The sequence below is a fragment of the Rhagoletis pomonella genome, unplaced genomic scaffold (assembly GCF_013731165.1).
Source record: "Rhagoletis pomonella isolate Grant_MI unplaced genomic scaffold, Rhpom_1.0 Rhpom_scaffold_00002, whole genome shotgun sequence".
NCBI classification, from domain to species: domain Eukaryota; kingdom Metazoa; phylum Arthropoda; class Insecta; order Diptera; family Tephritidae; genus Rhagoletis; species Rhagoletis pomonella.
The window spans coordinates 38,491,701-38,518,305 of NW_023458556.1; the positions used below are offsets into that span (position 1 = coordinate 38,491,701).

General features: G+C 35.7%; 3 protein-coding genes across 4 annotated transcripts in view; 1 reads left to right on the plus strand and 2 right to left on the minus strand.

Annotated features, from left to right (window-relative positions):
* LOC118753206 (protein odd-skipped-related 1-like) overlaps positions 1–590 on the minus strand; it is a gene marked incomplete in the record, with an annotated part of 6,236 nt that extends 5,646 nt beyond the window's left edge. Inside the window, 3 exon segments of the mRNA XM_036488080.1 lie at positions 36–370; positions 441–518; positions 585–590. Coding sequence (XP_036343973.1) covers positions 36–370; positions 441–518; positions 585–590 — 419 coding nt within the window.
* Positions 591–6,861: 6,271 nt separating this feature from the next.
* LOC118733577 (60 kDa SS-A/Ro ribonucleoprotein) lies at positions 6,862–12,573 on the plus strand. Of its 2 annotated transcripts, none has more exons than XM_036463021.1 (6): positions 6,862–7,066; positions 7,147–7,977; positions 8,031–8,163; positions 8,253–8,440; positions 8,502–8,695; positions 9,095–12,573. In XM_036463021.1, the coding sequence occupies exons 1-6, from the start codon at positions 6,863–6,865 to the stop codon at positions 9,234–9,236; spliced, it is 1,692 nt and encodes a 563-aa protein (XP_036318914.1). In that variant the 5' UTR covers position 6,862; the 3' UTR covers positions 9,237–12,573. The 2 variants fall into 2 exon arrangements, with proteins under 2 accessions (XP_036318914.1, XP_036318913.1); XM_036463020.1 differs by having other exon boundaries at positions 8,502–8,681.
* Positions 12,574–14,357: 1,784 nt separating this feature from the next.
* Positions 14,358–17,965, minus strand: LOC118734642 (dynein regulatory complex subunit 4). The gene is made up of 3 exons (XM_036464347.1): positions 17,815–17,965; positions 17,418–17,721; positions 14,358–15,418 (listed from the first exon to the last, which is right to left on the minus strand). Exons 1-3 carry the CDS (start codon positions 17,948–17,950, stop codon positions 14,500–14,502), a joined length of 1,359 nt encoding a protein of 452 aa, XP_036320240.1. The 5' UTR covers positions 17,951–17,965; the 3' UTR covers positions 14,358–14,499.
* Positions 17,966–26,605: the final 8,640 nt, after the last annotated feature.

Genomic DNA, 26,605 nt, shown 5'->3' on the forward strand with positions numbered 1-26,605 from the left:
TAATTTTTAATGCGTTTAATATCTGATGTTTTAAAAGCTCATCGGCGTTAGTGCAAGCGACTGTCTGCCGTCGCTGCTGTATTGCTGCTGGCGTTGTAGGCGCATCAAGGCATTTGCTATTAATCTCGTCTTGACCAGATGGCAAACACGTTTGCAAATTATCGGCTACTATCTGCGTAGTTTCATTTAATGGATGACTTGAATTGCGCCTATAGGGTGCGCGCGAAGAATTATCCTTGAGTGGTGCTATCGAACTCCGCCGTATTGTGGTACGTGTTGTCTGCGTAACGGTTTGTATTGATTTCAAATCTCCATTTGCCTTTTTGGAGGTTGTATGCTGCACCTCAGTTTCATCGTGTAACGAAGCCAGCTGAGGGCACAGGTAAATACAAACTAAGGTGGCTATTGGCGACAATAGTTGTAGGATAAACACTACTTACCGTTGTTGTTGTTTTAGGACTTGTACTGGCTTCCAGACCCTGCTGTGCCTTGTACTTCAAATACTGCGAACGTAAGATCTGTACGAAGAAATATAAAACATGGTTACTTGGATATAAATATTATACATATATGCTGATACTTACACGCATTATATTATTATTTTCGAATAGCCGCAGATTGTTTAATTCATAAAATAATTAAGCAAGTTTATCCATTCGTGCTAAAATACGCCTTTCCCCATATGAAACACCCAAATATTTTTCTTGAATGGAACACAATTGTGCGTGTAACGGTTCCTTAAATTACAGAGAACGTTTACGTTCTCTGGTAATAGACCAGTGCTCCCTATTTTCTATTTAATTAATCGCTTATACTTACACTGGCTCTCAAACCGCAAAAGAAACTGCTGTGTCGGGGCCAGCGTTGCCAGGCTAACATTTTAACGTCATTTGGACGTTTTTTGTATTCTGTTGACGTTAGGACGCTTTCTGTGTTAAAAATTACGTTTTTTAACTTGTCAGTAATTTTTCTCCGTTACTAAATCTTGTAACTGGTTTTGAATTATTTTCTTAATAAATCTTTACAAGCTTTGTTTTTTGCAGCAGCTTCTTCAAAAGATATTTTTTCTTTGGGCACAGATGACTTAAATATGATGCAAAGCACTTGAGGTTAAAAGCCTTATTGCAATGTTTGCAAAGTCAAATTAAAAGCCAAATCAGCAAGATCTGATCTATTGCAACACGCATGCTCGCAAAACACCAAAAAAACTGTATCAGCATAGAAAGTCAGAAAAAAGTAGGCGACTTTTTTAAGGCTTCATTACAAATGTAATGAACGCAAAAAAGGCTGAAATATTAATATGTTGCTTCTTAGCAGAACGTAATTTAGCATTTTCGATAACCGACCACCTAACGAAATGTCTACAAGAAAAAAAAAAATCAACGCGATTATTTAGCAACTTATAACTTGCACATTATTACTCTGAAGTTTAATGGGCTATCAAGCTGAATACTCAAGCAAATTCTTAAAAATCTGAATAAAAGGTTGAAAATGTAGCTGAAATTTTGCAGATTTTTTTATAATTTTTGCACAAAGTTTGAAACGTCGATTTATATTTAGTTTGCTATATAATGAGCTAGGCTTTTATGGAAAAATAATAAACATTAATTAAACAAAAAAACAGCCAGAATCGATCAAATTCTTGATGACTGAATCAAGTGTATGTATAAAATGATTTTTATATTAACGATCTCAAAGCAGTTTACAATGAATTGTAAATGTGTTCTGTAGAAATGACATTTTAATATACTTACATACATACTTGTGTACCTTTGTAACAAGAAAAGTTTAATAAGAACAATTCTTTGTGCACGCATTTGAAAAAGACGTTTTTGGGTAGAAAATGACGTTTTTTTTAGACCAAGAGGGACATTTTCTCGTGCCGATGACCTGGCAACACTGGTCGGGGACAGTGTGAACGATAAATCGCTAAAAAAAACGCATACACGGTGCTCAGGTGCTCTTTTGATACAGACCTATTAAAGCAGAGGGATAACCCGGCGTTGGGGAAACCTGCCAACCTACTCAAATCACAAAACAAAAAAAAAACGCATAACAGCGATTGTCTCTTATTCAACAGGGATTCTTAAAATGTATAAATGACCTGTTAAAATAGCTTTCTTTTGTCTTGAAATATTACTGTAATTTCGAGAACGCGAAAGTATACAATTCTTTATGTTTAAATTATAACAACCTTTTTGAAATGCTCCATATGCAACAGCTACCAGATGCCAGCATTCTCGAAAAGCATAAAGCTGCCTTTACATGAGGCGATTTTCAGGCGATTCATCATTGCTCTGAAAAAATCGCTCGAGCAATAAAAACAAAAACATTTGTTTTATTGCGTTGTGAACTGACGTTTGTTTCAGTTTTGACGTTTCCGAAAATGTCTTATCTCTCTCTTTGTCACGTCACTATGTTCCTTGGATCGTGTAAACCTCGCTATTGATTAACTTGTAGAAGTTCTGCGATCTAGAAGTAACTGGAAGGAAAAAGGTGATGTTATTCTTAAGCAGCATGTTACGATTTTATGTAAAAATCCCAGCTTATCATTTTTACACAAAGGCCACATTTCTTTATTTATTCTGAACGTTTGGAATAAACTTTTTTGTTTACTTATTCTTTAGAACGTTCCTGATGGTATGTTAACGTATATTTCAAACGCATTCTGTTTATTTTGGCTGTGAAATGGGATTATCTGGAATATATAAAGAAACGCAGCAAAAATTTTGTGTAAAAAATATTTAAAGTGAAAATTTGTTGGCAAATAAAGTTATCTCCGTTTGAAAGCAGAATCGCAATTTTATGTTAAGTGATAAAAGTGTCTACGTAAACCTCATAAACTCAATTAATTTTGTAAAGAAAGCCGGTTTATTTACGAAGTGAAAGTACAGTATGCAGCTCTCAAGAAAACGGTCAAGTATTTTGACATCTGATACTTCACAGCCGGTCGCCTCGCTCTTTTCTTAAGAAATAATGGAACAGGCATATATGTATTGCTGTTGCAAACACACAAAAAACTTCAGAAAACCGTAGTAGAAAGCATAGCAAATTTTATAAGAACTGCGTACTGCCTTAAGGAAATTTGGTTCGAGAAAATTTCTTTGCCATTTCTTGTGCGTCATTTTATACAGAGTTTTTGCTGTTCTTGAGAGCTGCATACTGGCCTTAACGCTGTTACAAGGCGTTTAGAGTACAACTCCACAACAAGCTTTTCAGGCGTTTGGCGCTTTTCGGGCTTTCAGCTACACAATTCAGCTATTGCTGAAAGCATGAAAAGCGCCAAACCTCTGAAAAGCTTGTTGTGGAGTAGTCCTCTTAGACTGGGTTCACAAAGAGAAACATTTGTTGCTCATTTTCGGCAACTTTTTTTTTTTTTGGTGCTGCCCTTCACGTTCACACAAAGCAAATCTTTTGTACACAATTTTTGTTGTCAGCTGCGAACGGCCAACTAGAACTACCCAGACGAACGAGAGCACAACGTGTGTTGCCCGAGCACGAGCAACTTGGTGCCCTTTTCTTTCCTCGTCACTCAATCTCTTAGACTTACGCGTTTAAGCTGAAACTCCGTAGGCAAGCGCATGCGTGCGTATCAGACATCTGCAGCGGGTGCATGATTTTCGTGTATACTCGATCATCTAACAAAACCCGTTTTGCATCGTTCTCTGTATACGAGCAGAAGTATTGTTCGTTATCGACTGAGCTCAAGACGAACATGTTGGCCACAACACCCGATTGCTTTTCATACATACTTGATTGGGTTCGGGTGCTTTGCAGCTCAATATACCCGGGTGTTCGAGTTTCCACCCGAGTGTGCACAAAATTTTCTTGATTGGCTTATGACGTTTTTGTTTCTACAAAAAATGTTGCCTTCTCATCGCGGTGTTCTTAGTTTTTTGTGCGTAGAGGGTAAAGAGAAGGTTGAATTTTTCGGTAGTTTGTTTAAGTGTACATTTAACCATTTCTTATATTTTTGCTCATACAAAATGCGGCATCACGACGCCTACATCCATTTAGGTATAAATGTGTGTAGATCGGCAATGCCCAAGCCCTATACACTCGGTGCACATTTATTTTTTGTAAAAGTACTTATGTACCTACATAGTTTTAGGCTGTGTTCTAATATATAAACACACAGCTTTCCACCCGAAACTATACGAAATAGATGCAAAAACATTTTTGTCTACTTCGCTTCCAATTGTTTCATTGCGTATGCACAAGCACAAAGCAACAACATTTTCGTATGCTTTGTGGGAACATATTGGCGCCAGTTACCTTCAGCGTAAATTTCTTTGTTGTCCTGCATTTTATCGCAATGTTCGGGTGTCCGTTTCATTGTTACACAAATTTTCGGGTTAGCTGCGGGTGTCCGAGTGTGGTGTTCGCTTGTGCTCAATTTATAGCGAGGGTGATCGAACAGACTCGTTCGTAACCAAAGCAGCTGTCGGGTATGCATCTCGATCGAACACATAGTAGCCGAGTGTGGCGTTCGCTTGTGCTTGATTTTTAGTGAGTGTGATCAAAAAGGCTCGATCATACTCAAAGCTGTTCTCTGGTGCGTATGCGAGATCCGTTGACATGCGCTTACGTGCGAAAAACTGAGCAACTCCATAGTGTGCGCTTACACGCGTTTGTCAGTTGTCATTTAGATAGGTTGAAGCAGTATACATACACATTTTTATACATATTTATAAAGAAAATACATACCAAGCCGCAAAATTTCTCCATAAAAATATGTAGGTATATGTATTTACATATGTATACCCAAACGTGTGGTGTAATTAGCTTTAGTTGGTTGCCTGCGCAAGCAAAGGCATTAAAGTTGAGAAAATTCAACTCTGTGCGCATTCGAACTCATGTTCGAATTTTTGTCCGTTTTCTGCGCTTACATGAGTATATAACTCAGCAGGACGTACACGTTCGCATACGCTTTCCTGTGGAGTTCCAGCTTTATTCGTGGCAACGTAGAACGTAAAATATATCAAAGAACGTAAATTTACGTTCTCTGTATATGTGACAGTGCTGCCTATAAACTAAAGACAAGCATGCGCATGCTCAAATCGAAACGGAGATTCAAATTAGACGATAACATTTTGTTTTGTTGTTGTCAAATTTGGCGCTTTTTTTTTTAGTTCGCAATTCGCAACAACAAATTTACATACAAGTCATTGTATTGATGTAACTGAAAGTAAAGTGATTAAAAGTAAAGTAAAGTATTGATGTAACCGAAAGTAAAGTGATTAAAAGTAAAGTAAAGTATTGATGTAACTGAAAGTGAAGGGAGTAAAGTGTAAAGTGATGTAAGTGAATGGTGTATTCACAACTAACCAAAGTCGATATCAAATTCAATTAATCGAAAGTCGAATTTTTTAATTGAAAAGTGATGTTCACATGATAAGCTTAAAAAACTTTACACTTTCAACTGGTCGTCTGTTATACTACGCCAGAAATGCAAGAGTATTTCACTGTGAACAAGGCATTTAGATATAAAAGTGTAGTAGTTTTCTTTGTTAAAACTTAACTCAAAAACTTAAACGGAATTAAACCAAATTTGGATAGTACATTTCTTGGACAGAAAATCTCTAATTGTGATCTGATTTTGGTGAATCACAGTGGTGACCAAGCCTATGCTCTCGCGTAAGAGCTTTTTCGTTTCGAGAACGTAAAATCTATTTTATATGGAGGCCCGCCTACATTCAGCTTTGGCGCTACGTTGACTTTGGCGTCGCTTCAACAGCTGGCTATGAACACATGATATTAAATGCAGCCGTTCATATAGCGAAAATTTGGCAACGCTAACGCCAACTCTTAACTATTCGCCTGCGTTGTTTGTCATCTGTAGCAAATACATAATCAAATATTTTCCTTATGAAACAGACTTCAAAAACTATTTAGGGGATTCTCTTAAACGTGAATTAGAGCTAATTTACACCACGACTTTTTACCCTCCGTTTTTTTGCATTTTCGCTTTTAAAAGTCTTCGAAAATCCTCGTGTATTTACACGATGACTTTTTCTTTGCAGCGCTTCTTGCGTTTTTTCACATTTAAGCGTAAAATTTTCTTTGGTAAACTCGTCGAAGACAGTCGTTTTCCGAGGCTGGAAAAGTTTATTTGCAAATAACTAAATCACGCAAATAAGTATTGATTAGTGGTACTATTTTCAAATAAGCTCAAGACGCCGCCATTCTTAGGTTTATTTTCTTTTTCGATGGTCATCTTATTGCCTTTTTATAATCAAGACGTTGCCATTTTTAACTTTATTTTCTTTTTCAATGGTAATATTATTGCCTTTTTATAATCAGACAATATTAAAAAAGATTTTTTCCCCATCGAATAAACAGTGAGTTAGGTATTTGCAAATTATTTTTATTTGCAATTAGCTTACGTTTAAACGTAGTAATTGATAAATTTGTAATTTTGATTATCGATTATATATACACTTCGGTTATTTTTGCAAAAACTTATCGATTATCGATTAAGATCCCATCTCTTTTCTCATCACAAAATACAGCAGAATTTCTGCATTTTGCATTTCACTACGGTTTGTGCGTTTTGCACATTTCTTCATTTCATTCTTGAGTTTATCCATTTTTGCATTTAATAAACCAAAAAACATACCCAATTATAAAGGAAAAATCCAAAGAAAAGTGGAATTAACTTGGTAACGTATCGAAGTATTGTTTTTGCGTCTTTGATTTGGGGCTGTGGTCAGAATCAGCAGCGAAGAGTGAAATTTGCTGTGTCGAAAGCAGACGGTGGCAATAGGTTTGAAACGTGAGTGGAGTTAACTATTGTCTTCTTTGTATGATTTCGAAGGAAATCGATTTCTATTTTCCATCCAGTATTGTATTCAATTGAGCAATGGAGTTGGATGCAAATGCTAAATTGCAACGCTACTGCTATCTCGGCGGCTTTGAACCCGTTTACGTTCATCTGCGTGGTTCAGTGGATGTGCATAAATACTGGCCGCAGCTGCAGGTACTTTGCCAAGCGTTGGATGACGTTTCAATGGTTATGATATTGAAACAAGCTCTACAGGAGACAACGTTAGTGCGACGTGATGAGGTTAATATTATTTAAATGTGTACATATATACATATTGCAAATGTTGACTAACCTTTCTATTTTCCGTATTGATATATTAGTCGCTCTTCGTATATGCCGTCTACTTAGCTAGTGACATCGAAATTAAATGGAAAACGTCGTTAAGAAAAGCATTTCCGGCATTAATACGAAATGATGAAGACCTTTTCCTATTTTGTAAATATGCTACACTCATTCGGCGAGAACAAAATCATAAGGGTTTTACTAATACCACACGCAAAGCCATAACATCCTGGTATGAGAATCAGTCACCCGATGAGATACGTCAAATGTGGCTGACGCATCGAGGTGCACATGGCTTTACGCACAAATCACTTATAAAGCTATGTCACATTAACGATGAAACCATAGGTGCTGCGGGTGTGGTCACCCCATTTTTCAAAACCTGTACGGAATTACTTAAAGCATCTGAATCTAGCGAAACAGCTATTGAAAATCATGTAGATGTTACAAACCGAGCAGAAGACGAGAAGAAAGCGTCCAAAGCAACCGCTGCTGAAGTTGAAAAGACCAAAAGTAACACAGAAATGTACCCAACTGCTGTTCTGTCAGTAAGCAAACTACGCACAACTAAGAACAAGGCAGAAGCATTGAAAATCATTCGCAAATTCAAACTACGTTACAATCAAGTACCAGGCCATTTGTTACGATTTGCCCCTATCATGGAGACTTTAATACCAACCATGTCTTATATTCAACTGCTAAAGAGTTGGCGCAATCTTGCTCGCTACAATCACTTCGATAATCCAAAGATAATGAAACTATGCCAGACATTATTTGAAAATAAGAAGCTATTGCGCAAAGACAATATTCATCCAATTGTGTTCCTCATGCAAATGCGTGACTTGGGCTTGCGCGATGACATAGCAAAGGTAATACTAAAAACTAGTATGAAAAACTGTATACCAATTAACATATTTTTCAGGTGGCACCCAAACGGATCGAATCACTGAAGATGCCGCTCTTGAAACAGCTGTACGAACAGTCATTCGGCAACAATCAAAGTACTGGCTTGCGTATGCATATCACCATTAATATTCAAAAAAATTATAGGAAAAGTAAGTGAAATACATACGTATTTACACAGTTGCATACTTCTTCGATGCCTTAAATAATGCGAATGACGCCAATTATATTCCAATTCTAGAACCTTTAAAGAACCACAAAAAATTAGGTTTTCTCGAAGCAGCTATAACATTAGCATTAGGCTACTACAAAAAAGAGAAAGAGGTTGATGTGTTTTACTGGGTCGATGATAAGCTTACTTTGGGACAGTTGCCTTGGGAGCGAGAAATTAGTGTGGAAGATGCACTTGGCTTTTGCGATATATTTGATGTAAGTTTTATGCATAATTATCATTTTCAGCATGTTCGAATGTTTTTCTTTATTGATGTAGATTACAAAAACAAATCAACGTTTAATAACGCCAATTTTGCGTGCTATGGAAAGAAAGCAAACATACGATGTGTTCTTGGTTATTGTCCCAACTGCCGGGCGTGGTAATCCCAAACAAACTTCTGAATTTCTATGTAAATTTTTAGACAAATATCGCGAAAAAAAGAAACCCGAAAGCAAAGTAAGTATTTTTGTGTATGCATTTCTAGGAAAAGGTATTCATGCTCATTAATATTAAGGAACAAGTTGAGTTGAGTACATGTACACTCCGCTTTACTTGAATAGCCTCACATTTTTTCTTCACTTTGGGGCATCAGAAAAGCTTTTCTTTAATCTCGTTTTGAAGAATGATAATTTCGAAAATGAATTATAAATATTGAAAACACCTTGATTACTTTGGGTTTTATTTTACACTACACGAAAATCATGATTTATATTTTGATTAACTTAAATAGGCACAAGTATGCATAGCATTCTTGTGTGCAGAGCAAAATGATCAAATTTGCACTTTTGGGATCAGTAATTGGATTCGTCATAATAATTATAACATGCTTTTCCACTCAAAATAATTTACTTTAATTGCTTCTCTCACAGGTTCGTCATTCTTGATTTACTCAAGTTTCGCAAATCAATGCGCTATTCGGATACACGCAATGAAAATATACTCGAAATTTGTGGTTTAGATGAACACACCACTAATATAATAAATAACTTCGCTTTGAATCACTTCGGCTAAGGTTCACACAAAATCTTAAAACAACAACGCTGAGTGGCGCATAAGTAGCAAGCAAGAAGTATAATAAACAAAATTGGTTTGCTTAGAGGGCAAGTAGAAAGTTAAAAAAAAGAAATTTTCCTTCGCGAGAGAGGGAAAAGAATCATTAACTTAAATATAAAATATTTTGGTGACCATGATCACGGTTAATACACACACATACATACTTACATACATATATGCATATGAATAAGCCACTTAAAATATTGTGAGTGGCGTGAAGTATAATTATGCCACTTTATTAGACGAGTATATGATAATACTTTCATAGATGCTCTACTTACATATTAACCATATGATAAGTATAACTACATGATTAATATTATCATAGATTGTAGTGTGCATAACCATGAAAGAAACTTTAAATGGAGGTTTAGTTATTTTTTTTTTGTAAGCCTTAGTTGGTAATTGTTCTATGTTTTGTTAATTTCTGAACTACGAAACTTTTCTTTAACAATTCGTGAAGTTACATACATTTATTTTATTTTCAAACTTATATACCTCCACTTTGAGTAAACATATTCCTAAGTGATTTGTTTTTATATTGTTAATTACAAAGTAATTATATTGTATTAATGCTTGTCTCAATTGTTTTTCACGTTTTCTGTTATACTAGTTAACCGCCGTTCAAATCGTACTTTTAAAGTAATGAACAAGAAAAAGCCAAACAAGCAAAAAAATAATGCAATTGAAAATTCGAATACAATACTATTGAAAAGATACAATCAAATCAAAATTAATCGAAATCATACACGAAACTTACCCGTATGGATGCTAAAATGAAATGCCTTAAGAAAATGAAAAAAATGCGAAATAATTCGAAATGCAAACTACCACTTAAGTTATACCTACTTAACTAAATTATTGTGAATTATAATTATATTTTGTATCAATGAGTGAATAAATGGTGAAAATTTACTAATGAAATTATTTAGTAAAGCTCGTGTAATTGGCACAAATACGCGCAATAAACATACCTACATAAACATAAATCTATTTAAATATGTATGAAATAATTATGTAAACAAAAACGAAACTTAAAACTGATACTGAAACAGAACTGATTCGAAATAGCAAACAGAACTGAAAACTAAAATTTGTTTGGAATTTACATGTGATTTTTAATTTAACAAAAAATTTAGTTTAGAAGTATATATTATTTACACTATAAATATACCATACATTTAATCACATACATACATATATACACATTAACTCACACCGATACACAAGCGAAATAATTTGCACCAAGTAGTAGAAGCTGTGCTAGTTGGAATGCAAAATGTGGGTACATTCATAAATGTAAAAAAGCAAAAGCATTTTCTGACGAACGTGTAATTTTGAGTTGTGTCACTTTTGAAGATCGTGTGCGATATGTACATATAACTCTTGATATGTAACTTCCTTGGGCCTGCTTCAAGTTAATCATTTTCGAAATTCCAATTAGCATAATGCTTAACAAATTTTAGCAGGAAAGCAAATAAAGAATCTCATTTAATTGTGTTAAAGATACATGCATAAATAATCATAGAAAAATACATACACGAAATTATAAATTCCGTGGGAAAGGAACCTAGTTAAATAAACGAAAGAGTTAAAGCAAAGGAATATTTATATATCAGAAACAATGCTGCCAAATTCCAATGTGTAAAATGCAATATAGCCGAGATTTCCAAGTAACATTTGACTAAAAACATTGAAAAAATACCACAAATCGATTAGAATGTTAGTAGTTAATATTACAAGGAAATGGTAAAAATTATATGCAACTGCAACTAAATGAACAATAAACTAAATAAATTTAATTACTTGAAGTAAATAGTGAAATTTTTGTATTGACAACTGAAATCTATGACTGCCTTTCAAAAACTGGTTAAATAGCAACAAAAGTAGCCGCAAACAAAACATACGAAATTGCCGTTATCTAGTAAAATAACTACATAGGGAAATGAAAATTTAGGATCTATATACGTGCCATTCCAGGAAGTAAATTACTAAAAAAATGAAAGAAGGAAAGATTTGAAAATTCAAAATTTCTTTATTTTACTATACATATTCACAAAATAATCGGCTAGAATAAGTGACCAAACCAGTTGTAAAGTTTTGTGGGAATAAATGAAATGAATTAGTTAAAAGCAACTAAAACAATAAATTAACATTTGAATCTTTAATTTATGATTTATGTGTCTACATACAACCAATTACTACCAAATCGAATGTACGAAGAATAAGATATTTATAATTATAATTAAAATTTAATTACCTACTACGTATGTACGATTTTCCTTTTATTAATTTTAAGTCTTAGAATATTTTGAAATACATAAAAATAGAAATTTGCGAAATTTCCAAAACACACTCGTCTGTGAAAAACTGTTGTGATCGCTAAGAAATTTAAAGCAAAAAATTTAATGTTAAACGAACGATATACATACATACGTACATAGAAATTAAATTGAGAAGTATTAAAATCGAAACGAATCGAAATAGAAAAGTAAACAAAAATAAAATAAACACACACATACAAAAGCAAAGCAAAACTAATTTTCGTTACTGGACCAACCGAATGAATTTGCAATAAAAGTAAAATAAGGCATCACACATGTAAAAAAAAACTACAAAACTACTAGAGCAAAATTCAAGGTTAGGCAAAAAAGAAAATCGACGACAAGCAAAAACAAAAGAAATCAAGCGCAACCGAAAAGTACCTTTCAAAACTCCGAGTTATCCTCAAAATTTAAGCAAAATACATACACAAAAAAATCTAAAAACGAAATAGCACAATAGCAAAATGAACGAAACAAAAACGAAAACCATAGTGCATAATTTGCTTTTCTTTTGTATCTTATTAAAAAATAGGTTTTTAATTTTAATTTTTTTATTTTAAGAATTTAATAAAAATAATCGTAAAATTGTCGCAGCCAAAAGTGCAGATAACTGTTACAGTATAAAACATAGCATACCACACCATAGGTATATACACTTTCACACACATTCATACACATTCACACAAACATACACATACACTGCGTTGGACAACTGAAGAAGAAGCAACATGGTAAAAGAAAAACAGAAAATAGAACCGTTAAAAACTGATGTGATATTTTTCAAAAACAATGTATGTACGAGTATTACAATGAATTAGATGAAAAAATTGTATAGCAAAAGAAAATCGAACACATATTCGCAAATGTAAGAACATCCCCAACATAAAAGAAATTTGAGTTTTCTGAATATCCTCCTTATATTGCCGCAAGTATTTAAGTTATGAGAGAATATACATAATAGGTTCACTTTTCTTAAGCGAAGTATTCTATAAGTTCTTTAGTACTCAAATATCAAATAGTGTACTAGACTATAGTTACAAACATACATACTATACATACTTCCCTATGCATGAATGTGTGTTTAGCAGTAGAAGTGGAAAATTCTTATTAGATATTGTTAAGCTTATCGCATGAGTGAAATAATGGAAATGGTAGAGTCATACGAAGGCCACATTCGAAATTGATTAAAAAAATAAATAAATAAATATGAATTAAAATTCTTTAAAATTTTTCCTTTGGTAAATTACAACCTTACAAATAAGATATCTATGGCGAAGCAGCCAAGCAGCCAAGAAGCTGCCGCCAAAAAAGAAAAAAAAAACATATGTTTGGACTACGGCAAAAACTAAACTTTCGTAAAATTAAGTACATATATTCTATTCGCATGGATATTAGCATTTAATGAAAAAATCGAAATTAAGAAAAATTAAGCTAAACAAAAAACAAAAATGTAACTTAAACAAATACACATACACACATACATACATGACTCAACTTTTCCAGAAAACAGCTTGAATAATTTTATATACAAAAATTCGAGGTGTGCGTGCATTAGCGCCTTTCAAATTCCTTACAAAAAATATAAACGTAGATAAGATGTTATCATTGTACATCACTTCCAAAACTTTTATGTGCTCTTTATTATATTTTTTCAACACAATAATAATAACAAAAGTCTTATTTTTTGGGTACAAAAAAAAACGAATTTAATTACTGAAAACCCGTACATATTTTAATTAAACTTACCACATCAAGAATTTAATTTTTTTTCATAAAATAACATATTTTTAAGTTTACCTCATTCAATTTTTCTCTAAATGTTGTCAAGGAAAACTTAATAAAACCGACGAAAAATAAAAAAAAAAAAACTCCACATTCGAACTTCAACCAGCTCAAAAGCAATACATGCGTTTTATTCAAAAAGGTTTTACGCTCCAATGCAAATATTAGCGAGCATTAAGAAAAGTGGTCCACCAATTATGTGATTTCATGTTGCGCACGCCAGTTTATGTCTATAGCCTCTGCAGCTAAACCCCTGCAAGAAATACCACCCCCGGTCTACCACGCTGCCATAAAGCTTTGAAGTCTACTAAGTGATCGTAGGGCAGCAGATGTTTTGACAGAGCAGATATGCGATTAGCGAAGAAACCAAAAAAACGAATGACATAGAAGCCCACCTGAAATAAATGACTTTACCAAATTTACTTTTCCTATCAAGTTTAATATACTACAGCTTCTTATCTACACACCTTCGCTTTAATTTATCATTTTTCTCCTACGCCATTTTCAAGTTCAGCTATAGTTTGCTTCTTTCATGAATTTTTATACATACATATATATACATATATATATATTCGATATTCTTCGACGTACTGTTGGTTGGCCAATGGCCAAGATGTGCTGCAGCCAAAACATAGTTAACGCCAACGCCAACACTATACCACTGCAGCCGATGCACAGCAGAATTTTTGAATAATGGACTTGCCTGCATGCAACTGACGCCGACATGCTAACCACCCGCGCTGCCAACCACTTCTCACCATGGCGCAAGGTGGTGTACTCTGCCTGCAGCCGCATCAATGTGCCAGTAAATCATCGCACATAAAGCGAAAGTTTCCATTCATGCGCTGAGCAGTGGAAAATACATACAACATACGAAAATGCAAAAAAAAATGTTACACACACACACATGCATTTCTAGTTACATACATGTATTTAAAAAAATATAAGTGAACGGAAAAAAATCACACTCCATACAGTCGATTAACCTCCTGTAATGCTAGCCTCCATTAATGCTAGCTTTAAGAAGTGAATGCAAAAGGTAACGAAAGAAAAAAGCATAACGCTACCAAAAGCGATAAGCGTGTCTACACCGTTAGCTAGCAGGCAGGAGTTTTTCATTGATTTTTGGTCACCAGGCCAGCTGGGCCGCATAAATAACGATGCTTCTCGGACAAGCGCAGCGGCTCGAAGCCCAATTCGTCTTGTGGTATGCCGAACTGCACCAGCTTGGATTCGTATGTGGCGAGTAAGTCGTCGTGCGCCTTAACGACACGCACCAATTCGTAGCGCAAGTCTTCGATTATTTTGTTTTTCTCATCAAGTACTGAACTGACTTGTTTCTCCAGACTTTTTGAGGCATCACCGGTAGCACCGCACATCATTTGTGTTTGCTTTAACAATAAATCGCGTTTCTCATTTTCACGCTCCAACATGCTGATCTTGCGTTCGAGCAGCACATTTTTTAAGCCGGTCTTCTGTTGCAACTCCGTAACGACTTCATCGAATTTCGCTTTGAGTTCTTCACGTTCTTTCTTGAGGGTGTCGTTACGAAGTAGCAGCGTCTCCGTTTCCCATGTGAGCGCCTTCAGTTGCTTTTCAATGTATGTGTTGCGTACTTTAAGGCGTGCCAGCTGACTGCGATCGCGCTCAAAGTGCTCCATTTTGCGGCGCATGTCGGCCAGTTCAGCTTGTGCCGCCTCGAGTGGTTCTTTAAGTTTACGGTTCTCAGCGGATACTTCGGTGGCGGTGCGCTCACTGCGTTCCGACTGTTTACGCAACACTTCAAGTTGATCCTTCAAACTGCTAATTAGTCCCAAATTGTTCAGCGTGATGTCGTTGTAATAGTTCTTCATGTCGTTGAAGGCGGTGTCGTGGCTCTCGATCAATCTTTGAATCTGTGTGTTCTTTCGTTCTTCCACTTCGAACATTTGCATGCGATAGGCAAGCTCGATTTCGTTTTTCAGCGCCTTCATCTTCTCTTCGTGCAAAAGTTCCATGTCCTTGGCTTCTCGCTGGAACTGAATGCGCGCCTGACTGGTGATAGAAAGAAAACAATTATTGGAGAAAACAAGCAAAGGATTTTCTGTGTAGTTCATTTCCTATAATATTCAGAAAGCGACAGTGGCAGTGATTGGTCTCTGATACAGTCTGTGGATTACAGTTTCTGAAATCGGTTCTTAATTCACGCGGCGGCGGACCTAATGAGAAGCAACCTAATAAATAACTCGAAGCAGCACAACAAAAACGGGTGAATCTCTATTTCGACAGTCAGGCTGCGGTAAAAGCGCTACTATCGCGCAGCACTAACTTAGGAAGTTTGGCGAAGTGCAGGGCAACTTTATATGCACTACATATTGGCACAGACGTACATCTGTGCCGGGTTCCGGTGCACACCGGTGTATCGAGCAAGGAGGAGGCCGACAGACTTGCCAAAGAAGGCGATCTGTCTGTAGCTACGCTGATGGAGGAAGTGCCGATCTCGTTGCAAGCGATTAAATGGGAGGTCGACATGTTCATAATCCGCAAGGTGTTCAAGTTTTAGATCAAAGCGCAAAGCTCAAAAGCGTTTAGGATTATGTGTAGAATGCATGATATCAACCGCATGAAGTTTCTCCTATCAATCAAGAAGGAAGACGGTAAGCTATTGGCTTCGAACGCCTTTAAACTGAAAAATCTACCGGAGATACGGAACGAAAGAAAAGGCAGTGGAATGTATCTTCTGCCAGTGTCGTGCCCATAACTAAATGCGGAATAGTCTCCTAAGAGCAGACATTCTTCTCAATCTAAAAGCCGCCGCCAAAATAGTACCGATAAGGACTTTCAGTTTGCCAAGAAGACTGTAATGTTCTTAAACATTACTTCTGGCACGTCAGAAGGCATCTATATGAACTGACGGACGTGGTCCAGAGGTCCATAAAATAACCACTGGACCTGACAGTATACATATAGGTCATAAACGGCATTAAAAAGGAGTCGATCCCAACCTACTTCCGATCTGTCAATGCTGTTTTAGGAGCACAACCACCCGACGTGGATTAGACAGAACTTCGATCTGCATAGTTCAGAAGGTTAAATTCCTACCTGAGCAGGATAAGCTCAGATGTTCCCTACATACGTCCTGCCTGCGGAGAGTCACCCCATGACGCCACAAGCCTCTTTGCATGCCCACAAAATCCCACAAAACTAAAGCTGCTCTTCGTTTGGTCGAACCCAGTGGGAGTGACACACTTCCTGGGTTTGCCGTTAGTTGAGTTTGTCGGCAGCGACTAGGAGACAGGCCGATCTAGGCATGGCTACAATAATATCTAACCTAACGATACCTAAAGCAGAAAAGCATCTAAAGTTACATGCCAGATGTCATCCAGCACCAGTTCATCGCTTCCTCTTAGATTGCTAAAACTCTGCTATTGCCTACACCAGCATATTACAGCAGGATACATCAATCCGTAGAATAAAGCAGAGTTCTGTCCTAAAAAATTCGGCGCTAGATTTACCTAAACATCGTCGTGAGTTTTCCACGTCCTTTCTAGATGTATCTATAGATATTTCACTTCCACAGATAGACACATCTAAAGATCGTCTAATTTTCTTTTTGGCATAAACAGTACTAAGTAGTTTTTTTTCATCACCATTATTATTTAGGATTCTTTGCGTCTTTACACAAGCTTCCCTAAGAGCATTTCCTGACGCTAGTGCACAAACGTCATCCGCATATGCTTTGATGTGATCAAAGTCTTGCATTATCGTTAATAGGATATTCTCCCCCCAGCCTGTGCCATGGTGCAAGGACCATCTTTCCCTGGCAGGTTCTAATTAACACGGAGTGGCTTAATCTTTTGGTAAAATATCTGCAACTAGAATTTTCGGGCTTGTTTTGGAACTTCTTGTGGAAAGTCAATGTGAGCTAAATTTTTTGGTTCAACAAGAAATCGAGATCAAGCTTAAAGCTTTAGATGCTGTTTGTATTAAAATTGAATTACTGGAGTTTGTTATACCCTGAAAAAGAATAACAACAAATCCAAAACCTACTCACGCCATCTCATCGTTGTGTTTCATCTTTAGCTGCTGAATTTGCAATTCGTGCGTTTCCTCTCTTTCGCGCAGCAATCGTCGCAGCTCGCGTTTATCCTTGAGCAACTCCTGTTCCTGCGCCACATGATCTTCTTGGGCAAGCTTCAGTTGGGTCATTGCCTCAGCGCGTATTTCACCAATTTTATTCTGGTTTTCATACTGTAGATGCTTCATTTGTTGCACAATGTGTTTGGTATCGATGTCAGCCAACTCCTGTGCCATCTCCACTTCATGATCCTTATGACGGACCTCATAGCGGGTTTCCTCTGTGTTTTTTTTGAAAATTTAAATTGTTATTTGAATAAAAAAAAATAAAATAAAAAGAAAGAATGAATTTGTTTTAAAAAGTCACCTCATACCCAATTGTCCTCTGGTAATCTCCCAGAATGTACGAACTTTATCACGTTCTAATTGAAAGAAGTTTCTCTCTTCACGTTCGCGTTCCATTTCCTCCTTCAGTTTGAGCGCAAACTGCTCCAGCTGGTCCCGTGTCATGGTGGACGTGTCCACGCCATCAATTAACACTGAAAGCAGCAAGTGAAATTAATTGTAGCTAATCGAAATCAAATCACAAGGAATCAAAATTCAATTGCGTTTGTCGAATTAGGATATGTGTAGCACTTTTTGTGAGCTTTTATGTGAGTGCAATGAAAGTGATTCATTTAAAAGCAAGCAAGGACATCGGTGTTCACAAGTGTATGTAAATGTACATATATACATATGTATGTGAGAATGTCCATTTGTGTTCTACTTAAAAGTAAGTAAGCACATTAAAAATGTTTTAAATCATGACTCAATTACATGGCAATTACATACATACATACATATATATACGTACATATTGCATTTGAAGTGAACAGTGCAAACTGATAGGCAATGATTGAAGTTTAATTGAATTACTTCGCTCCTTTGGAAAGAAATATACTTTTTTTTTGGTTTTTCTTTAATATTTTTTGGCAAAAAACAAAACCGACAACAATTCTCTTATACAAATATTAGAGTACCGTTAATTTCTTCACGATCCAATGATCGGATCTAAACGAAATTAGAAATTAGTAGAGGGTCACTTCTGAGGGACACCCTTTTCTTTAAAAAACATTTCCGATAAAAGAAGAATCATAGAAATCGGTTAACGAAGTCCAAAGTTTTGCAGTAACATACATAAAAAAATAAAATATTGCGACAAATTGATAACCTTTTTGAAGTCGGTTATAAAATATACTATTTTCTAGGTTCTTTAAATTTTTAACCAACTCCAGAAAAAGAAGGAAGGAAAAGGTTATTAGATAATTCATCGGAATATTTTTTTTATGTATGCTACCGGATAACTATAGACTACGAGAACCGTTTTCGATAATTATTCTTTTATCGGAAATGTGGTACTTCAGGGTAGGTCCCATACCAATTTGGTTTAGTTCCGCTCTACTACTCCGCGGTACTACTAAATTTTTATATGAGCTTTGAAGTCGGTTGTAGGTAGATAGGTAAGGTTGACCTCTTGGCAAAAGTCGACTACCCGGCTATTCGGTTAGTCGACCAGTCGATTAGCAAATTTTTGTCAGTTAATAATCAAATAGAAATTATTCGATTAACCGCTCGAATTCGACTAACCGAGTAATCTGAAAATCGGCTAACCGCGGTTAGTTGAAAAAGTCGAAAGGAAATGGTTAGTCGATTAAGTGAATTCGATTATTTTTTTAAACAACTGTTGCTATTCGACTAATCGATTAGTCGACTGGTCGATTAACAAGAGCTCTGGTCTTAGGGTTATTCTGTTTGTCTTTTAACAATAAGTTTTCAAAAAATTAAATCAAATTAAAAAGGAAACTTAAAAAAAATAATTTAAACAAATTAATAAAAGAAGTTTTTAAAAATAAAATGATATTAAGTTAAACGAATTTAACAAAAAAAAAATAAAAATATTTCTAAAACAATAAAAACAAAAAGTAAAAATTAAATTTATTTAATAAAGATTTAATTCAAATTTAATGAATAAAATAAGTTCTTGAAAAGTAAATGAATTGCAAAAAAATTCATTTTTAAAACAACATAATTTAAAAATGAAAAAGGAATTAAGTGAAAAAAGAAAAAAAATGTATTAAAATTAAGAAAGCATAATTTTTTTAAACAAAAGCTAAAAATCAAAACAAACTTAAAGTATAAAAAGAAGGAAAAAAATTCAATTTAAAAAATGAGAAAACATATTTCTAAAAATTAAATGAAATAAAAAACTTATTTTGCTTTTTTAAACAGTAAAACCTAAAAATTTAATCAAAAATAGGATAAATAATAAAACAAATAAAATATACTAAAAAATTAACTGAAATTCCAAAAAAAATATGAAATATAAAAACTAAAAGAAAACTAATTTAAAAAGAGGCAAAAAACTAAAAAGAATCCGCTGGCCGACGACTCGAACCTACGCCATTGCTACCGTTGGATCAACGAACAAGTGTTTCTCTCAAAAGGGCTTTTCACCATAAAAGTTGCCAAGGGAGCTCTATTTTGTAAGACTTTTGGTCCAGAATAAATAAAGTCCTTCCAGCTATCTTGACGACTTTCAATTGTTTTACAAAAGACTTTCAACTTTCTTGGCCAGAATTTCCTTATAAAAATCTAAAAACTGGAAAAAACTTAAGGTAGGCCGAAGAAGAATTAATCTAGGCATGTCCGCTGCAAAGAGAATTGACTACACTAAGGGAAGGGTTGGTTTAACACCAGTTAAAGTCTCACACTGACTGGTTTGGAGTTTAGGCTTTTGATGCTTCCAGCTCTGAAAAAAAAAACACTAAGGGAAGTCTACTTGAATCGGTTGCAAAATTGACTTAAAAATACTGGATCTTAGAGAGCTCCCCTTTTCGTGGAATGTATTAGATAAGTCTGCATTAGTTAAGTAATTAGAACGCGTGACGGGAGCTGCCCCGTGGAAATTATCGGAGCGCTTCCCACCACTCCTGCTCTGCAATTCGATGTGCTTAGCATCGTACCCGTAACCACTCCGCCATCAGGCCAAAGAGCATAGAGGTTCTCCTTGAACCCAGCATATGGGCGAACACTCGACGATCTTTGGAAACTTTAACTACCGTTGTTAGCTCCGGTTGAACGTGTGTATGGAGAAAGAGAGCCTCCGGAACAGAAGTTCAGTAAAGAAGTTGAAAGAGTTATATTATGTCAGGAAAACAACAAAACATCCAAGCAGGCTTTAGGATCGATAATAATGCGATCGAAATTCGTCAGGAAATGCCTGAATGCACTCTGCGTTGGCTCTGAATACTTCGAAACTAGGCCGGTATTGGCTTGGAAGGCACAACGCTTTACATGCAACTGCAAAACTGATGAATTTGTTAAAAAGGCTTATATTATCGAGGTAATCTTCCCTGACTGAGAGAATTTCCTAGAACAACCTCCCGGCTACTCCTAGACATATGAGCCTTTAATCGGCTCAGATGGAAAATGCCATCTGTAAATGTGATCATAGTTATTTATAAAAATGTCGAGAACTGCATCTATAAACGCATTTGAGCGTTAATTTGGAGCAAATATTTATCTTTGGAAAACACAACTTGAAAAACTCCACACAAAAACATTCACATTTTAACCAATGTACCGTAAGACGCCCACTGACAGCTGCAAGTGGAAAAATGTAGAGCGCATTGGTAAACTCTACACTCTAATGCCGAATCGCACCTACCAGCCTTGTTTTCCTTCTTTTCTTCGTATTCTGTACGGATCACTGATGCACCGTTTCTGTACACTCCACCGTGGTGTGGGTAACTCCAGCGCGGTGGCAACGATTTTATGTGCTCTTCTCTATCTGTGCAATTATTTTCTATTTTAATTTGTACTCTCCCTTGGTTGGCTTTGTTTTCCTCGTTTTATATTTTTTCTTTTCACATTTGCCTTCACATATGAGTCGTCAGTATGCAATTATTGTGCAGTGACCACCATGGGAGACACAGCATTTAGTAACTAAGTTGCTAATGGATGACGGCAGTGGCGGTGGGTGTGATGGCCTTGGTAGTGACAACAACAATCACATTCACTGACCAACAACAACTTACACACTGCCGCTGTCGATACCGCAAAGTGAAGTTGAGTGCGTCTCGTCGCGAGCTGTGCATTTGGGCAATTAGGCTGCTTGTGGTGCGGAGAAAGTCATATGGCACAGAAGGACACTTATAAAAGTGATGAACGTAGTTAACGTTGCATCGACTGCCCAGTAGGGAATCAGACTGGTTTGGAAATTGCATTTCGAATGGACTAAACTCTTCCATGCTTGATATGGGTTGCATCAGAATGCGGGCTAGGGTTTTAAAATAGGTTATTTTCAGAAGACCGAAATATATAAAAGAAATATGAAATAAGTGTTTTAACAAAAATTTCGCTTATATTCTTTTTCAGTGGTGGGCAATGCTCATTACACACGCATGACAGTTCCGCGGCAACGGGGCGTATGAGCGACCGCTGGCTGAGGTTGTGTAGTTGGATGCGCTCAATCGTGAAAATGCAGTAAATAGATGGCAGCTTCAGTCACACTGTACCCAAGCTAGTAAGTGCAATGTAGTGCTACGTAGATGCATGCGCACGGCAGATATCTTTTACACACGTAGTAGATGTCAAGAACAAACACAGTTATACCTACCTGTGTGAGTATTGAGGTGACTCACAAGAGGGCGAGTCGAAGAAAATTTCGAAATTTGGTAAATAACTTTTGATGACAGAAATGACTTCGTTTACATCAATGCTTACGCGGATGAGATTTGTGTACTGTCATCAGATAATTCTCTCACGGAGGGCTGTGCTAAGAGACAGCGAATCCTGTAGAAGATTGAAGAATAGTGCATTGTGTAGGATCTTGCTGTCAATCCCAGCAATACCGGCCTAGTCTTGCTTACGCGGAAAAGAAAATTAGAAGGTCTCAACCTACCAGTGCTTAGAGGCGTTAACCAATGTCTTTCTATCGATGGGGAATATCTAGGGGTAACTCTAGATACGAAGCTGACATGTAAAACTCACGTCGACCTGAAAGTAAATCGAATGCTAAAAGTTTTCGGACAGTGTCGGAGAATCTTAAGTTAGACCTCGAATCTGAGACCGCTATGGCATTCTGCATATACACAGTCAATCGTCACGTACTCTGTGTTAAACATGAGCCATGAGCACAACGTCAGAACAGGCTTTTAATGGTTTCTTGGGTTTGCCACCTCTGGATTTATTAATCCAAGAGAAGGCAATGAAAACGATGTGTCGATTACACTCTTTTAGATTGTGGCACGATGATCAGAGTTCCGGGCACAGAAAGTTTTTTAGAAAGTTGTCAGAGCAATACCATCTGTTTTTGGCACGTGGATCTCCTTTGGAAGAAAGTATGTCTGTGAACACCAATAACGGTAGCTCAATTAAAAACGTAATTGACTCGAATAAATTTCTATCTGAAATTAATATGAAACATCCTAGTAACTGTTCTCGAGTTCTTGATTCTGCTTGCCATTAACTACTGGAGGTCACTTGCGATACTCACACGACATTCTTAAAATGCCATAACATTGCGACATGCCTGTCGGATCGTTGGGTGCAAATAAAGTCAATAAAATTTCGTAAACAAAATGAAAAGAAACGTAAAGGAGTCGTCGCTGCTCCTGCCTTGCCCGCTGCTAGCGCATGAAGTACAGCTGGACTGCGCAAAGGCCTAACGCATACGACACGACCAACAATTAAGTAATATTTGCCGCAGTTACAGCTTTTCGTGTCCAGTAATTTCATTGCAGTCATGTTGCATGCAACATTTGCCACGAATGCCATATGCTTTTTATTACATACACATATGTATATACTTGTGCTGTGCTGCTCTTAAATGACTGGGGTAAGGACAGAGTAGGAAGCCAAATTGCTCGGACGTATAGCAAAATATGAATGGAAGATAAAGTATTTTTCTTTTAGTACATTGCTTTATATTGCGAGCGCTGGAATTGTGGCAATAAGTGCAACCATCCACTTGCAGCTGTGTATTATATATACATATGTATGTACAAGCCACTGAAGCGCGCTTAATGCACTGATACCTATTCGTATTGTGATTCAAAACATTGTCGCAATATGTTGTCTGTCTGACATTGTATGCTAGAATATTGCAACAGCGGGTTTATTCATTTTGATTATTAGTTTTTTATTTAGTAGGCACACATTTCCTTCGTTTTTTTTTTTGTAAATATCTAATAATAAACGAAAATGCTCGCTGACTTCGAAAGCCAAATAAACAACAATAACTTAATCGCCAATCGGCGGGCATCGACATTTTCACAACAATGCCTGCGACATGTCATTGTCCTGCCGAATGATTTTCCCAAAGTAGTCTGTCTAAGCGCCGCTAAATTGCATACAATTGACTCCTTTGCCACCCGGAAGCGCAATTTATTCACATAGTTTTAAATAGAGTACGGCTCGATGCTGGCTTTTGTTCATGTCAATGCGCCTGAAAATATGCTCGTAAATCACTTCCCAGCATCTCGCAGGCATTGTATTGTCTTTCATAGCATATTTTTTGGCGCGTTGCGGTAAAATAGAAAAAATTTAATCCACTCATGCTAACGCATAGACAGCAGCTCCCCAAGCTCCTGCTAAATATGTGCAATAAAGCAACATTTTTGAAAGCATTTATTCAATATTATTTTGCATATAGACAGATTTCGGTATTTGTGTTTATTATACATATTTACATATGCATTTAAAAAGTGCCTCAAAAGCTAGCAAGATTGCTGCAGCCTAACCGCCATTAAGCACATTTTTGCTGCTGAGTGTCAATGCCAGGCAATGTAGCTTGAAGTGTTAATCAGCACTAACGTGAGTTTCGCTCGAATGCAAATTCGCCCTAAATTTTTTCATCCGCCCGTAGTGAAAACTCATGATAAGGCTGAATATCCTTTTTAATGCTTTCTATATTTTGGTAATGCACATAATATTTCATTACATTGCACACTGGCCGAAATTGGATTTTTTTGGCATAAATTTAAAATTTTTTATAGCAATATATTTACATACACATATGTATGTTAACTAAGAAAATTTCCAAATTATAGATTTGAAGTTGCAATTCTGTGCTTTCATTGCGCTTTCAAATTGATGTGTATGATCAGCTGTTATTTTGTCAGAATTGGTGAGCTTGTGAAAGGTTGTGTTAATACAAATAAACAAAATTATATATGGAAAATAAAGGTCATGGTATGTCTAGTAAGAATTAATTAATGTGTATATCCTGTCTGTGTGTGTGTTTGTATGTTTTTTGTTATTTAATTAATTTAAATTAACGCGTATTTAAAGAAAAGTACCAAACAATATTTTTGTGTTCCGTGGAGTAGAATTAGCAAGTTGACAAGTGCAGACGCGAATTAATCAGGGATCGTAACAGTTACAACTTTTATTGCTCTTTAACAATTATTTTTTTACTTTTATTTAATTAATCCTTAAATAACAGTTGTATATGATTTTTGTTTTATAAATCCAAAATTACAATTATTTTTGATTTTTATCTAAATAATCTGCAAATAACAGTTATTTAGGATATTTATATTATATGTGTTAGATAACAGTTATTGAAGGCTTTTATTTATAAAAGTCATCGATAAAAAGACTTAATGTTGACTTCCAGGGAAAGGAAACCAGTTACTGTGAACCGAACCCGATACACTGATATTACTATTATTTTAAGAACTGGTGAACTGTCTACTATAAGAAAACGTGTAGCGCCCGAGGTACCGGTTCCAAGAAAGAAACGTTTTTTGTGTCAAACTATAGGCAGTTCCGTATGAAAGCTCAAATCTGGTATATGTATGTGAAAACATGGGGGATGTTTTTCTCCCACACTTTTAAGTTGCTCTAGGAATATAAAAACAGCCCACATAAGCCCAATAAAGAGCCTCTTCCGATTAATTAAAAAAAAAAAAATCGCGGACATTATAGGATTGGAGTTCTATTACCTTCTATTACCACGCCTCATCATGGAAAACCAAAAATGTTGAAAATTAGGATTGAGATAATAGCTTTGATGTTGTATTTTTGCTGTTGTTTTAAATAAATGTTTAGAATATTCACAAGATGTCGTAAGCATCATAATGTCTTAAAGTCGTAAAATTTTTCAATGTAAAATAATGGTTGAAATGATTTTAAGGGATACAGAGAGGTTTAACAAGATCTATCGATTTCTATTGGTTTAACAACATTTCGGTGTAGTTACAAACCCTCCAAAAGCATTTTAACCTTTATTTCACGTTGAAAAATTGTGTGAGGCGCTTACGACATCTTGTGGATACCCTAGTCAAATAAATTAAAAAAAATTGTCACTTGTTTTTTTTTTTTATATACAGGTTAAGTTCAAAAACCTTACAAGTCCATCTCCGGGTTTCATCTGTCATTGCAAGACTATTTCATTTTTCTCTGTCAAGTAATTTCAGCATTAAAAGGTTTTTTATTGATTGTCTCGGAACGATGATTTTGGTCTTGTGCGATTGTCGAACTCACCGATTCACTTGTATTTACATAAATAAGTACTTACTTGGCGCCTTCTTGCCTTTCTTTCCTTTTCCTTTTTTTGGTGGCTGAAAAAAAACAAAGTTTTCCTTATTTAGTTTACTTTCTTGGTATTCACAATTGAAACAAAACTTTAAACCAAATTAGTCAGCTAATGATCGTAACTGTATTTAAACAAGTAATTTTTAGCAAAAAAAAAACCGACTTCAACTCTTATATAAAAAAAAATATATATATATATATCTATCTCATGATCCACTGATCGGATCTTAACCAGACGTGGTCCAAAGTTATGCGGTAACATACATAAAAAAAAAAAAAATAAGAAAAGATTCCGACGAACTGATAACCTCCTCCTTTTCTGGAAGTCGGTTAAAAAAGCATGCTTTACAATACGAGTATTAGTAATTTTTTGAAAAAGTTATGAATAACAAGTAATTTTTAGCAAAAAAAAAACCGACTTCAACTCCCATATAAAAAAAAAAAATATATATATATATCTCATGATCCGCTGATCGGATCTTAACCAGATTAGTATGGGACCACCTCTGAGACACTACCTTTCCGATGCAAAAAGAATTATCGAAATCGGTTGACGTGGTCCAAAGTTATGCGGTAACATACATA

Bases quoted from the DNA above. Each gene is read 5' to 3' on its own strand.
- LOC118733577 (XM_036463021.1), top strand. From the start codon at position 6,863: ATGGAGTTGGATGCAAATGCTAAATTGCAACGCTACTGCTATCTCGGC. The intron at 7,067-7,146 runs GTTAATATTATT...TTGATATATTAG, and splicing joins CGTTAGTGCGACGTGATGAG to TCGCTCTTCGTATATGCCGT. The intron at 8,441-8,501 runs GTAAGTTTTATG...TTATTGATGTAG, and splicing joins GCTTTTGCGATATATTTGAT to ATTACAAAAACAAATCAACG.
- LOC118734642 (XM_036464347.1), bottom strand. From the start codon at position 17,950: ATGACACGGGACCAGCTGGAGCAGTTTGCGCTCAAACTGAAGGAGGAA. The intron at 17,722-17,814 runs GTATGAGGTGAC...AAAAAAACACAG, and splicing joins GATTACCAGAGGACAATTGG to AGGAAACCCGCTATGAGGTC. The intron at 15,419-17,417 runs GTGAGTAGGTTT...TTCTATCACCAG, and splicing joins AAACACAACGATGAGATGGC to TCAGGCGCGCATTCAGTTCC.